Consider the following 16,327-nt stretch of genomic DNA (forward strand, 5'->3'; position numbering starts at 1 on the left):
ATCCAAGGCAAATATGCAGAAGAGGAAAGTAAGAACAAGGACTTCTATTTCTCCAGCACTAGCATTCTTCTAAGCACACTATGCTTGTAAAGTGTGTATAATCTTCGCCATTAAATATCTGAAAATGTGAATATACTTGCCAGAATATCTGTCAGCAAACGATAATCTTCTATTTCACCCTTGTCAGGATTGTTTTTGGTGACCAATCCTATTGCCACACCTGCGACAGCAGATGAAATTGGAACTCCTATAATTGAGAAAGAGAACTTGTGTGCAGTGTGTACATCCGCCTAACATAGGTTATTCATCTTATTTTGACATTGGATGGTGTTCTAAATTGACAGTTACCAAAACTAAGTTAGAGTACAGGTCTTAATAAATCATATGACTATCTCCTTTCCTCTTTAACATATAATAAAAGCTCCTTAACATAATTCTAATTTTGTTCTCAACAAAAACCTCTCTAATAATAGCAAACTTAACTCTTAAAGTAATCCATTTCTTTGCCCTTTGCTTTTGGTGCCTTATTTTTTTTTTTTTTGAAAAGTAATCATGTATTTGTTAAATCGTTCCAGCCTGAGCCCTTTAGTCCACCTTCCCGTGACAGACACTATTAGATTTTTTGTATATCCTCCCAGAAAATTATACTGAGGGAGTAAAAATGTGAGTGTAATCTTTTCTTTACTTTACCTTATTCTTTTGAATGGCTGCAGAGTACTCCCTGTATGTGTTTATAAGCTGTACAATAGAAGTGGGGTTACTGAGTCAAAGGGTGTGTGAATTTGTTATAGTGTCAAACTGTCTTCCACAGTGTGTAGCATTTTATACTTTTACCAGCAGTATATGAGGGTACCTGCTATTCTATATTCTTGTTAATTTTTGTCAAATCTTTTGACCTTTGCCATCTGAATGATAAAGATGGCAGCTTATTGTTTTTAACTTGATTTCTGTTTGAGTGAAGTTGAACTTTTTTTCATGTTTTTAAACCATTTATTTCTTTTTCTGTGAACTGCCTATTCATGGCCTTCAACCATTTTTTTACGTGGTTGTTAGTCTTTTTCTTATTGATTTGTAAGAGCTCTTTTAATATGGACAGATCTTTGTTAAATATATAGAATATTATGGTAAATAAAATATAAATATGAAATGTAATATAAAATATTATTTTCTAGTTTGTTGACTTTATTGTAATTTTTTTTTTTTCTGTAGAGGATTTTATATGCAATCATGGTTCCTGGATTTTCCTTAGAAAGTTTGTTTTTTTTTCTGGCTGTGCCCTGTGGCTTGTGGGATCTTAGCTTCCTGACCAGGGATTGAACCCCAGGCCACTGTAGTGAAAGCACTGAGTCCTAACCACTGGACTTCGGGGGAATTCCCTAGAAAGGTTTTCTCTGTTCAAGATTTTCATAAAATCTTCCTTTTTTAATTAAAAAAAAAAGTTTAAAGTTTTGATCACTTGGAACTTATGTGGTATAAAGGAGTGTGACAGAGACCTCATTTCATATTCTCTAAGCAATCTCACATATGCCCAGTTTTAACTGTCACCTACAACGTTGATGACTTACAAATCTATCCCTCCTGCCTAGTTCTCTTTGCTAAACCCTGGATCTGTATAGCCCATCTGCCTATTGGACATCTCCAGCTAAATGTCCCCAACACATCTTAAATATATATATATACAATTATATTCTAAATTTAATCACCCCCAATAAATCCCTTCTCTCCTGCATTCCCTGTCTTGTTTGAAAGCAATAAGACACTCATACTAGAATCAACACGTCTTTCCTCATTTCCTATACACTATCAAGTCACAAAGATCTGATTAGTTTATCCTCTAAATTAAAAAAAAAAATTGTCCTGGATTCTGAAATATCCATTTCGACTCCTTTATTCCAAGTCCACATTATTTCTTGCCCTGGCAGCAGTTTCCCTGTCCAGTTTTTTAGATTTTAGTAACCCCACCCGCACCCCAGCTCCTGTTCTCTCCCACCACATCCCCTAGGGCTCTCATGTAAGCTAGGAAAAACTACCCCCAAAAGAAAAAAAGCAGATTCGCATCATGCCACTCTTCTCCATAAAATCCTTCAAATTCCCTATTACCTGCTTCCAGGAATTTTTTATTTAAGTTCTGTGGTCAAAAAAGTTTGGGAAATAGTACATATCCTGCTCCTAGAGATTCAATATTCACATTAACATTTTTAAGTTTATTTAAACCATATTAAACACACTTGCTTAACCCTGTGCAAACCTACTTTAGAACTCATTTTTTTTCCACAGTATACAATAATCAACATCCTGTTGTACTCTATTTTATGGAATACTGAGTTGGGAGATACTAGCTTTAAAAGTTCAAACTCCTTAATGTAATAATGATCTTTGAAATCTGGTCCCAGTTTATTACATCATCACTTCTTTCAAATACATTTCAGGAACACACTATACTGTTTCATAACTTTGCGTATGTTGTTCCTTTCACATGAAATACGGGCCCTGCTGATAATATGCCTGGTCAACAACCACTCAACCTTTAAACCCAGATGAAATGTCGCTGTCTCTATGAAGCCAATTATGTTCAACCTAGTTCTTCATCCATATTGTACATATTTGTATTATCTCTTTGATATGTTAGTATCTTTATCTTTGTTTTTGTTCCTGAAAATTTTTTAAAAACTGGGTACCATTTGTATCCCTGGAGCATAGACAGTGTCTGATGTAGGACATGGCAAGCACTCGTGTTTGAATCAAATACCATTTGTTGGCTCTTCTCACAGAATTTGACATTTATTCTTGTCAAATTTTTTTTCTATTTGGCTCCATATTTTTTTATCTTGTCAACATTTTTTTTTAGAGATTAAAAACTGTCATTTAACATATCAGTCACATACTCCTTTTTATCAGTATCTTTTTTATTGGAAGGCCAGTGTCCTTAGTCAAGTCAATAACAAAAAACATTGAAGGGGACAGGGTTTAGGATGGAGCAGCTTCAAGTATTCTACTTGAGACCCCTCTCCAACCTACCCATCAGATTATCCAGTCCTGGCTGCTCATCCTTCAACCAGTTATAAATGGTATACTTATTACCCGTTCGCAATTTCTGCATCATTTACTGCCAAGGTCATTAACTGCCACGGTGAACTCTAGACACACTGCACAAGCAGCACCCTCCCTCTCTACTCTAAACCTAGTAATATTTTCAAAAACAGAAAATGAGTTTACTATGGCATGACTTATTTTAAATGAGTCTCTTCTGGTTCTTTTCTTAAAATACTTATACACTGTTCTTTTACCATTTAAGAGTCTTACCAAGGGTCACTGTCAAGTTCACTGGGTTATACTTTACAGAAAATACATTTCTTATTTTTCAAAGTAAGAATTCTTTGTGTCGTTGGTATACTAATCTCCATGATTTCTCCAATACTGCCAAATTGGTTCAGTTATCTTATGATGAAGTTCTCATCATTACTTAGGATGGGTTTTTGTCTAGACCTAACGATCTGAATTCATTTAAAGCAGTTAAAGACTCTCTTACGATCTTTTATTTTATCTTTCAGTTCACCTTTTTCAGGATTTGTTCTGTGTTTTCCAATACGAGATTATAAGAGTGATGAATGCAACCTCCATGAGGACAGGAACTTCGTTTTGTTTACCACTGTGTCCCAAGAGCTTAGATCAGTGCTTGGCACAGAGGTAGCATACAATAAAGATTTGTTGAATGAATGCATGAAGGTGAAAATAGAAATGGTATTTTACCAGCTACCTTAAATATCAGATTATGTTTTCCTTCCACTGAACACAACTAGAAAAGTGCCTTTAATTGGCTTTAGCTTTTTTGCTTTGGCTTAAGTTTTAATCTTTTTAGAAATGGTATTATACATTTATACCATTCTTTCATTTCATCCTTGGTTATGTTATCCTTTCTATCCTTCTGTTTTTCTGTACTGTAAATGTATGAACTTATAGGGAACTCTTTGTGTGGCCTCTTGAGTGTCTTTAGTTTCCTTTTCTCTTCTTGAATAGCATCATTGGTGACTGGCAGATACTGTTTTCAGAGTCTCTTAACATGTTGCCTCTTTCCCTTTTGGTGTTTCAGATCCAGAGATTATACTGAATCACTTGCAGTCTTCCTTCTTATCCTGAAGTTCTGTGTACTCTTCTGTGAGTGGCATTGTTCTTTTCAGGGCTTGCATAAATCAACTGAAAGACTACATAGTTACTTTCCTTTATGGGTCCTAATACTCCTGCTTGCTAATCCAAACTTCCTTAGTGAATGGAATCAATTGCACAGTTCTCAGAAAGCCTGCGGGGTCACCAAGTAAATAATTTCAGTGTATTGCTTTTAGCCAAGAATAAGAATTCCAGCAGATACCTGTATAGTTGAAGCTGTACTTTGTAACTATCTTCCTTCTGGCCAGGTTTGGTAATCTGTAATCTGACTTCTTCAAGTCTTACTAAAATTCAATTTAAAAAAATCCTGTATTTTATACTAATCAAGTATATGTATGTAAATAAGCTTTGGTAGTTTTGAGTCATAACTCTTTTACCTGCATCCATTAAAGCTAAACTTCCACCACATGCAGATGCCATAGAAGATGATCCTATACAAAGAAAGAAATAAAAATACTTGCTTTAATACTGATTTTTGTTAAATGTAGAATATTGCTACTACTGGTTATTTCCTTACAAATACTCATTTATAATTTAAATATTCAATATTCTTTCCTTCCTTCTTTTTAAAAGCATTTAAGGCAACCTTTCCTAAACCACAAACTGCAGAGCTGCACAGTCCAATATGATAGCCATTAGCAACATGTGGCCACTAAATTTAAATTATTTGAAATAAATTCAGTCCCTCAGCTGGACAGCACAGAGAGGGAGAATTTCTGTCACTACAGAAAGTTCTACTGGATAGCAGTGCTAGAGATTCTGATTCTAAGAAACCTACCAGAAAAAACAGCATGCCTCTTCTGTTGCTTAATGAGAAGGCAGTTAAAGATACCGGGCTATAGCTCTCTCACTGGACCATTAGCTATAGCCTAGTCACAGCCAGTAGAGAACAGAAAGTCTCTAGTTTAAATTCTGACCTTTGGTGTTTTTTTAAAAATATCTATGAACATCTGATCTATGTCTGCTACATGTTTGAGAACCACATGCTCTTTCTGCCTTTAATGATTATATCACCTTTCCTTGATCTGTGGACTGATTTTTAATTTAAATTTGACTTTTTGGGAATTCCCTGGCATTCCAGAGATTAGGACTCCGTGCTCTCTCACTGCCGAGGGCCTGGGATCAATCCCTGGTTGGGGAACTAAAATCCCACAAGCCGCACAGCCCTGCCAGAAAAAAAAAAAAAAAAAAGAATTTCCTTTGAAACAAAAAATAAATTTGACCTTTTAGCCCAGTCTCTCTCTGTGATATCTACTTATATCTGTGATATATGACAGGTATTCCCTGCTTAATGGCTCACTATATATTTTTCCCTTCCTCTCTCCAAGCTGGCCTTGCTCTGTGGCTTGTTTATAAAAATAAAACAAATAACCCAAACTGGATCTATTGTAAAAGACACATAAAGAGAAATATTTGTTTTATATTATATTGTTTTCAAAAGAGCTCATTAGTGAAGAACAGAGATTCAGATAAGTATATGATTAAACACATTTTTCTCTTGCAGTGGGTTGGGTACTGTAGTAATAAATGTAATGTAACATTATTTATGAAAAGCTAAAACTATAACAGGGAGTCTGTTCTTTTTGACTAGGAAAAATATATTTCAAAACCATACCATTTGACTCTAGTACTTCAGATGTGACTCTTATGGTGAAAGGAAAATCTTTAGGAATAACAGGATACAAAGCTCTCTCAGCAAGCGCACCTAAATCAGAATAGAAAATAATAAGCAAAAAAAATATGCTAAGTCTCTGTAAGAATACCATGTACATATACAGATTTGTACTTACCGTGCCCAAGTTCTCTTCTATTTACACCAGTGACTTTGCCAATTTCATTAGTTGCGTAGGGAGGAAACTTAAAAACAAAAACCACGTACATATACAAATGACATGGAAAGATATCCCATATACATAATAAGTTACAAAACAGTAGAATCTCATTTTTGTTAATAAAAAAGTACATTCATATACACACAGAAAATGTCTGGACATCTAAAACATATACCAAATTGCTAAAAGTACCTATTTCTAGTGTTTATGTGACCTGCGGTGGGAAATGGATGGTTATGGGGATTTACACCACAAATTTCTATAACGTTTAAATTGTTAACAATAACAAAATACTTTACTTTTGTAATACAAGAAATGTACGTATTTTTAAAAAATGCATATTGAGGAAACAGATCTTTTTCAATAAGGGTTTTACCTTAGCCAGGGGTTGCAAACCATTTTATTTGATCAATATATCGTCTTAAAAGAATGTGAACTAGTTGCAGTCATTTAAAAAATTGAGAAATTTCCCATAAAATCTGGAATGTTTTTAAAAAAGGAGAGATGGAACATGAATCTGATAAAGCCTCTGGATCTAGCAGTCAATTTGCAGGAGACAGAAACAGAGAGGAACGTGCTGAACTGCACCATGAGTGTGGGGAGCACCCAGACTGTGGGGAGCACTACAGGTCAGATGGCTCTGCGGCCTCAACAGGGAGACTGTAAAGAAAAGAATGTGATAGAGGAGAGACCTATAGATTAAAAGAGACAAAGAGATACCAAATTTAAAAAAAAATGGACCAGACTACACTATAGTACCTAGGGATGTGCAATAAAAATCCAAGGGAGTGATTACTATAAAACTTAGGAGAGTAGTTATTTTCAGGGGAAGAAGGGTATTAAGACTGGGATGAAAAACATGGAGGAGCTTCTGGGGTGACTGGCAACATTCTATACTGTGACTTGGGTGGTGGTTACAAGGGTGTCTGTCTTATAAAAACCCATTAAGTCATCCTTTGTTTTATATGGTTTTCAGTATCTGTATTTTATGATAAAAAGGTTTTTAAAAAATGGGACAATACAGCAATAACGGCCCATATCTTTCTCTTGCCCCCGCTCTCACCTCTTTCCCTAATAATCAGCTAGAGCTGCATTTTTCACAGGTGCCCTTTTTTAAAGATTGCCATGTGCTCTTCAGCTCTTGACAAAGGATGTGCCTTATCAATTACTATTCCTCTGTGGCTTCTGTAGCATGTTTATATCCAAAACAGGATATTGGGACTTAAAACCTGTGAGAATCTCCAGGTTTATGGATATTCTCTAGCATATTTTTTTTTACATGAAATGTTCTCTATTAACTATAGCAGATTCAACAAAACTGAGATGTTGGGATTCTGGGCAATCAACAATGGCCACTCAAAAGACCTGCTATGTTACACTAGCCCCCCAGCATGTATGCTTCAAATACTAAAACTAAAGTGCTATATGGTTGTGTTGTATCTGGTTCCTTAGGATTACTTTTGAATAAAGTCAATCCCAAACTCAATTATATGTAATGATTTCATATAAAGTAGTTTAACATTAAATACCTCAGTTCTTTTACTACTAATCAAATGAGTAAAAATATGAACATTTAAATGAACTAAAGGGAGATGGTGATTTGTCAGTTGAGGTATTTGAAAAGCCCCACTTGTCTGAAACACATGTGAACAGTTACAACTCTTTCTTGACCAATACAGTACTCTCTACTATACTTTAACTTTTATGTATGACTCAGACAGAAAGCTGTTGGTTGGAAAGCTACTACTTGTCTCTCTAAATCGCTTCTGTAAGCAATAAAGTAACAGTGATAGACATATGATAAAACTAGCATAGTAAAATGTTAATGGTAGAACCTAGGTAGTAGATATACTGGTATCTACTGTAAAATTCTTTCAACTTTGCTGTATTCTGGAAATCTTTCATAATAAAATATTGGGGAAAAATTCATCTTACCTCATAGTGAAGCATGAAATTTTTATCTTTTATCCCACTGCAAACAAAAAGCATAATATTAAAAAAAAATCACACAGATACAGGTTTATTCAATAAACAACTAAAAAAGATGTAAGGGAGATTTAAGAAACAATTGGTTATTAAGGAGAGTTGGTCTGAAATTGAATACCAGAAGAATTAGAAGGATGAATGTCAGAAACAGTATTTTTTTCTGGGGCTTCTGAATGAATTCTACACAGATTTAAGAAAACAATTTTGCTTAAAATAAAGCACTTAGATATCCAGATTTGAATACTAAGACAACAGATGCATTTTAAAGCATTAATACATAGTGAGAATCCTAAATATAAACACATTACTTAAATCTCAGAGTTATGATCTTCCTCCCAGTCAAACATGTGAAATGAAGATCAGTAACTGAAATGATATAGCTGAGAGCAATCAGGAGATCTGACAAGCAAAGATTTTTTTCAGGGTTTGAAAAGAGAACTGTTATGACTGAATCTAGAATAATGGGGAGAATAAGCATGAGAAGGAACAAAATTTCTGGAAGCAGGAAACCAGATTTATTTTTAACTGAGGAAAAGACAAGCATATACAGGTTCTTGGCACAAACAGTGTCCCCTTTGAGTGGGATTACAAAAGGCACCTCTTGTACAGAGGATTTAGAAAGTCCTGGGCTAGGGCTGAATCTGCACAACCATAAATTACAGCCTTGGGGAAAGAAATTCAAAAACCAGACACCTTCAGAAGACTAAAGGAATCATAGGTTTAGGGGCTAGAGAGGAGGTGAGGGATCATTAGCCCAGTACCTGCACTTTACAAGATGAGGAAACCAAAGACCAGCGTGGTTCAGTGATGTGTATGCCCTTATAGACTTAGGACTAGAACACAGAGAGGTATGCTGGCCAAACCCACTGCACACTCTTATGAAGCTGTGTTGCCTCTTAGAAGGAGTCAAAATGAAGAAGGATAGGGCAACCATGTTTTGGTCTAGATGGGAATTTAAAATACAAAAGTTTAAGAGCTCCCCCACCACAAAGAATTATGATTATGATGAACATACAAGTCTTATACATACACCTGTTATTTTTATTAGGTACATGAAAAACAATTAGTGATGCTATCCTGAAGATACTGGGGATTATCATCATCAGTTGGGCAGAAGGAAGAGGGAGGCAGAGTCCTTTGGTCTTCTGAGACCCTTAATAAAGGAAAGGGAAGCAACCCTGTTAGGCACTGAGGAAGATCTGTGGCTGTGAGTTCCAGAACTCTGATGCATAAATGCTGGTGGGGACTGTAATATAGATTCTCATCATCTAAAATTGATCAACGTGATTTTACTGCTGACTTTTTAGGAACAGTGGAGGAAAACCAAGTATTTTTTTTTTTTTAACACAAATTCAAATGTGCTTTGGGATTAGATAAGGTTTTTTCTTTCAACAACTTCCAGATTCTTTTTGGGAACTGGGATTCTTGCTTATTATTTATTTGCTCTGTTGTTTACAATATTCAATAGAAAAACCTATCCATTCAAGATTACCCAGGAAATCTGTCCAGAGGAATGGTTTTAGAGATAATAAACTAAATGTACCCATATTAAAAAGAATTAAATGCTTTACCAAAACTTGTTCTAACAAATGAGTTAGGAGACAAATACAGCACAAAAAAACCCTTGAAATCACTATTATGTAAATAGAAAAATGAAGTACAGAGATACAGGTTTTAAGAATAATGAATAATAATATACCACATGAATTATATATTGTAACATCATAACCCAAAAACATAACTTACTTTATAGCTGTTATAATTCGGTCTGATTTAATGCTGGATTCTAATGAATCAAATGTAACAGTACATAGCACCTAAAAAAGAAGAAATAAAATTCCTCAGGCTTACAACTACTGAGCCTGCGCGTCTGGAGCCTGTGCTCCGCAACAAGAGAGGCTGTGATAGTGAGAGGCCTGCGCACTGCGATGAAGAGTGGGCCCCACTTGCCACAACTAGAGAAAGCCCTCGCACAGAAACGAAGACCCAACACAGCAAAAATAAATAAATAAATAAACTCCTACCCCCAACATCTTCTTTAAAAAAAAGAAAAAATTCCTCAGGCTTTAATTTACTAACAACGAAGATGAAAACTAAAAACATTTGAAGAACCCACTTAGCTTTTAAAGAAATGAGATAAGTACATTCTATTCAAAGCTTGCCAAAGTACAGTAAACATTTATTCATTCCATAAACATTAGAAATTATATTACTTACACATTATAAATATTATGTGTAAATCTCAATAATCCAGAAGTCTAATATCACATAGACTACATATGTAAAGCACTAGGGAGTGCTGGGGGAGGAGGACAGGAAGAGGAATATTTTAAAACCTGACCCTAAACGAATCCTCAATAAAGGTTCAGCCAATAAAACTAACTGCTTAAAATTGGGGGAGAAAAAAAATAAGGTTAATCTAAGAAGACTGTAGGGACATAACATAATCCAAAGACTCTACAATGTATCATTCACAACATCCAGGATACAACCTACAAGAAAAAAAACAACAGGAAATGGGGCCCATTCTCAAGAGAAAAGAAAATGAATAGAGACTGACCCTGAGCTGATTCAGATGTTGGATTAACAGACAAGGATTTTCAATAGCTATCATAATTATATTCAAGGACATAAAAAAGAACCAACAGAAATTCTAGAACTGAAAAATAAATCATAATGGAAAGAAGATGGCAAGAGTCAGTGAACATGAAGATGGATTAGAAGAAATTGCCCACTCTACAGAACGAGGGAGGGAAAAAAGAACATAGCCTCCAGGACCTGTGGGACAATATCAAAAGGACTAAATATATGTACTTGCAACCCCAGAATGAGAGAAAAGAGAGAATAAGATAGAAAAAAATTTGAAGAAATTACAGCTGAAATTTCTCAAGTTTGATGAAAGATACAAATTTATAGGTTTAAAGCTCAAGAAACTCTTAGTAGGACAAATAAAAGAAAACCACACTTTTCATAGTCATACTGCTGAAACCAAAGACAGAAAATCTTGAAAGCACCCAGTTGAAAACAAAAAATAACATACAGGGAACAATGATTTGAATGAGCCCTGATTTCTCATCAGAAAAAAAAGGAGAACAAAAAACCGTAGACCATTTCTTTAAGTTCTGAAAGAAGAAAGCATCAACCCAGAATCTATATTCTGGCAAAAGATTCTTTGTAAAAAGATAAAGACATTTTCAGATAAATGAAAAATAAGAATTTGTTATCAGAACATCCATAGGACAATACTAAATGAAGTCCTGTCAGATTGAAGCAAAATAATACTAAATGGAAACTTGGATCTTCAGGAAGAAATAAAAAAGCATCAGAAATGGTAAATATGTGGGTCAATATAAAAGACTATCTTTTCCCTCTTCTTTAAGTATGTAACTGTTTAAAATAAATGTTATAATGTTGCCTTGTGAAGTTACAGTACATGTAGATGTAACTCATAAGACAACTACAGTATAAAGGATGGAAGGAGGGGCAAATGGACCTAAGTGGTTGCAAACTTTACTCATTTTGTGTGAAGTGAAAAAAACTAACTGTAAACAGACTGTGAAAAGAATGTATACTGTATTCTCTGTAGTAACCAGTGTAAAATAACACAGAGGTATAGCTAAAAAGCAAACAAATTCAAATGGAGATCTAAAAAATATTCAATTAATCTAAAAAGGCAGAAAGAATAGAAAAACAAAACACAGGGGCTAAACAAAAACAAATAATAAAATGAGACTAAACTCAAAAAATTAAATTGAACATTAATGGACTAAACACTCTAGTTAAAAGACAGATTGTCAGAAGGGCTAACAAAAGTATACAAAATTTAATAGAGTTATTTTTTAAAATTTTTATTAAAAGCCATAAAAGAAAACCCAAATCAAAGGAGCGGTACACTATATTTATTGTAAAGACTGTGATTGAAATTGTAAAAATATCATTTTTTACTCATTCCGTAAATTTAGTGCAAAACCAGTCTAAATCGTATTGGATAGAAAGATTTTTTTCAGAACTTGACGTGATACTAAAATTTAAATGAAAGAACAAATGTAACAGAAGAGCTAAGACAATTTGGGGTGGGAAGAGAAGGAAGAATAAAAAGGGATTTGCCCCTCAGATTTTAAAATATATCCCAAAACTATAATAATTAAAACAGTCTGACACTGGCCCAGGTTAACTCACAGAACAATGGAAGAGAGTATAGTTCAAACATGTATTTATAAACTTTGAATATGATAAGGTAACATTACAAATCAATGGGAAAAAAATGAATTTTTAGTAAACAGTGTTGCAAAATTGGCTCACTCTGGAGAGTTCTACTTAATACCTTGTATAGGAATAAACTCCAAGATAGATTAATAGTCTAAATTTAATAGCTAAAACTAGAAAGTTAATAGAAGAAGTAGGTGCATAATTTTGTGACTTTGGGGTAAGGGAGGATTTCTTTAAAGACCTCAAAAGTAAAGATTTCGGGTTCACTGTAGACATATACAGGCATACCTCATTTTACTGCATTTCACTTTATTGTGTTTAACTTTTTAATTATTTGCAGATAATGCCTTTTTTACAAATTGAAGGTTTGTGGCAACCTTGTGTCAAGCAGGTCTATCAGCACCGTTTTTCCAACAGCATTTGCTCATTTTGTGTCTTTGTGTCACATTGTGATAATTCTCAAAATTTTCAAAACCTCACCAGCAAAAAGATTATGACTTGCTGAAGGTTCAGATGATGGTTAGCATTTTTTAGCAATAAAGTACTTTTAAATTAAGGTTTGTCCATTATTTTCTTAGATGTAATGTTATTGCCCACTTAATAGACTACAGTATAGTATAAAACAAAAATTTTATATGCACTGGGAAATCAAAAAATTTGTGTGATTTGCTTTATTGTGATAGTCACTTTATTGCAGTGGTTTGGAACTGAACTTGCAGTATCTCCAAGGTATGCTTATAGTAGGCTACCACAAGCAAAGTTAAAAGACATATGGCAAAGAGAGAGATGATACATACAAATTATGTTTACTGAAAAGGATTAATATTTAAAACACATAAGAACTCAGTGAAAAACAGCAGGAAGGGCTTCCCTGGTGGCGCAGTGGTTGAGAGTCTGCCTGCCGATGCAGGGGACACGGGTTCGTGCCCCAGTCCGGGAAGATTCCACATGCCGCGGAGCGGCTGGGCCCGTGAGCCATGGCCACTGAGTCTGCGCGTCCGGAGCCTGTGCTCCACAATGGGAGAGGCCACAACAGTGAGAGGCCCACGTACAGAAAAAAAAAAAAAAAACCAGCAGGAAAAAGACAGTAAACCATATTAAAAAAAGAAAAAACAAATTTGTCAAAGGATATGAGCAGATAATTCACAAAAGAGCAAACCTTAACTAGGGCTACCACTCTGCTCAACTCTAGGGACACTATCTTTGTGAAAAGAGTGCCCTGGAGGTCTGCAGCCCCCCAGGGTATGGTTTATACAGTTATCATGTTAACTGGCTAGAGAAGTTCATTCCTTATCAGGAAACACAAATGAAAGCAATGACACACCACTTTGTACCCATTAGATGGGCAAACTTAGTGATTAACATAATTAAAATAAAGCATAATACCATACATGAAACAATGCATACACATATGTGTTAAATATAAGGGAATAGGTAAAGGAAAAGAATAGGACTAAGGTTCAGGCTAAATGGAGAAAAAAAGTGAGGGCCTGGCCATAGACCAACAATGCTAATATGTCATAAACTGAGGAGTATGAGTGACTTAATTTTGTGTACTTAAGATTAAAAGAAAAATGTAATAAAAATACTAGATAATTCTAGAAAATGCAAACTAATTTACAGTGACAAAAGCAGATCAGTAGTTGCCTAAGGAAAGGGAGGGGAGCAGGAAGAAGAGACTATAGTGAGGCATGAGGAAACTCTTGGGTACGTTCATTATCTTGACTGTTAAACATTTTTTAAAAATCAAAGTACTCTGAATAGATAATATATTCCATATGCTAAAAACCTACATAATGTACTTCTATTAGAACTAATTAAGCAATCCTGTATTGGCAAATAATTGTAGCTTTTTACATATATTACCTGTGTTTGTCCCCTTTGAAATAATGATGATCCATGAAGAATTTTAAACATATCTACCTCACAATTTATATTCCTAAGTGAAGTCAAATCTCGACCATCACACCTACAGTAATAAAGGAAATAATTAAGAAAAGCAGTGTTGGAAGTCAGAAAAATCACACATTATCTTTTGAATCTTACCAGGAAGTTCTCAACTTGAACTGCATGTCATAACTGCCTGTAGAACTTTAAAAAAATAATATAGATACCTGGGCCCCATCTTAAGTCCCACTGAATCAGAATTTCAAGGGTTGTGACCCATACACTTATATTGTTAAAAAGCTCTGCAGGTAATTCTAACATGCAGTCACAGCTGTGAAGCAATGCTCTATACGAGGCCCACAGAGAGATGAACACATCTACCCAATGCACACACTCTTCAACAGGTATCCATTTATAAAATAAACATTATATAATTCTTTCCTGTTACTTGAAAAAAAAAGTCTCTTGCTTTGAGCAAGTTGCCACTTTTGAGGAAACCTGCTTTCAATTCCATTAAAAAAGGATATGTTTACCTTTTGTATTCATTCAAAATAATACTTCTAAAAACATCCTTTGCAGCAACATTGAAGGATTCTATTATTTCATAGGAATCAACTTCTGGAAATTTTTCTATAGAAGAAAAGACAAACCAAAACAAAGATTTTCTCTTTCTGGAAGATAAGATTTCTCTTAAGTTCACAGTATCAAATAAATTAACTATGGAAGTAAGCCAAGGGAGTTGACTCTGAACATTTAGTTCTCAAAGTAGATAAATTAAATGTTTTTAAGTAGGAGAGACACAAGTATTATACCTCAAATGCACTGTTAATGGGAACTTAGTTTGCTTTCTACCAGAACAATAGTGCTTTGAAATCAGCTTTCTATTACATTGTTATCTGACAAATCTAGCCCACCATATCATGAGAAGGTTTAACTGATATTTTTAAGAGTAGTCTCCTTAACTCTTTTGCCTTAGGATCTTTTTATCTTGGTCCACAAATAGAGGAATAATTTTTTTTTATATTTTACAAATCCCTACCGACTAGTTTTTAGTTAACATTTATCAAGTTCTTTCATAACCCAGGTAATTTACATGTTTTTTTTTAATGCCTTTAATCTTTATAGGAATTTATGAGGTAAATTCTATTACTATTATCCCCATTCTACAGAAGAAAAAAACAGGCCTAAAGAGGAGGAGTAAATTGCCTGAGATAACTCAGGTAGTAACTGACAGCTGTAACCTGAATACAGATTTGTCGGCCTAGGCTTATGCTTTTAAATGTTCAGCTACTTTATCTTACCAATTGATTTATGCCAAGTTTTAAGCACTGTTCTCTTAAGCAATTGGTTTATTAAATATAACTTTAAAGTAACCAGAACACAAGAAGTGGCCACAGAGAGATATATTAAGAATTGTGTCTTCATCAGGCAAGAATAATTTTAAATATTATATTTTAATATGAATTTTTATGCTTTAACTGAGTTGCACTTGGAGATGAAAATAATTAGTAACAAAACATTTAAAATATCCTATGAACCCAGAGGGTCATGAAGGTATTCTATTATGTATTAATACAAACACAAAATCACTTTTCTTTTTAAATAAGGCAACAGGTGTTATACAGCTTCTCTTTTTTTTTTATGATTAGCTCTTTTATTGTAAATTAAGAAATTATTTCCCAGGTCAAAGTTATAAAGATATTAACCTGTATTTTGTACTAAATGCTTCAAAGTTTTTTTTTTTATTCAAACAGAAAGTCACAAAAATTATAATCATCGTCATCAGTTCACTCAGTCCCATGTAATTAATTTTTTTTCATCTTGATCTTTTGTTAGCACTTTTATGAATTCATCAGTTTTCCATTAGAGTTCTGAAAATGCTTATTCATTCAGTTCAACAACTTCTAATTCTTAATAGGATGAAATATAGTGAGAAAAGACCAAACTTTTTCAATGGCAATTATAGGTAATGGCCTTAATATCAAGGCTAGCAGCAGAATTTTTGTCTTAAAATAAGATACTCAGGTGAGAGAATATTTGTCTGTTAACAGAAAAATTAACGAGAACTATATGTCATGCCTGGTACACATTCAGTTTGTGATTGATATTAAAACAATCAAATCCTGTGTTTAATTTTTAGAGAGCAAGATTCTCTAAAATCTAAATTTTACAATTCCACATGTTAATAATAACATCAGTTAACACTTACTGAACACTTGCTATGTGCCAGGCGCAGATGTAAATGACTT

The 16,327-nt window shown here is 34.2% G+C and overlaps 1 protein-coding gene across 2 annotated transcripts in view; it reads right to left on the reverse strand.

Moving 5' to 3' along the window:
* The window catches only part of PNPT1 (polyribonucleotide nucleotidyltransferase 1), a gene marked incomplete at its 5' end in the record, with an annotated part of 39,868 nt that overhangs the window by 7,192 nt on the left and 16,349 nt on the right, over positions 1–16,327 (reverse strand). For both annotated transcript variants that reach the window (XM_082671837.1, XM_082671838.1), the window contains 8 exons: positions 141–247; positions 4,542–4,595; positions 5,780–5,869; positions 5,955–6,021; positions 7,932–7,968; positions 9,729–9,799; positions 14,058–14,160; positions 14,612–14,708. In XM_082671837.1, coding sequence (XP_082527963.1) covers positions 141–247; positions 4,542–4,595; positions 5,780–5,869; positions 5,955–6,021; positions 7,932–7,968; positions 9,729–9,799; positions 14,058–14,160; positions 14,612–14,708 — 626 coding nt within the window. The remainder of the gene's footprint in view (positions 1–140; positions 248–4,541; positions 4,596–5,779; positions 5,870–5,954; positions 6,022–7,931; positions 7,969–9,728; positions 9,800–14,057; positions 14,161–14,611; positions 14,709–16,327) is intronic.

The sequence above is a fragment of the Grampus griseus genome, assembly GCF_964374135.1.
Source record: "Grampus griseus genome assembly, chromosome: 15".
Lineage (NCBI taxonomy): Eukaryota > Metazoa > Chordata > Mammalia > Artiodactyla > Delphinidae > Grampus > Grampus griseus.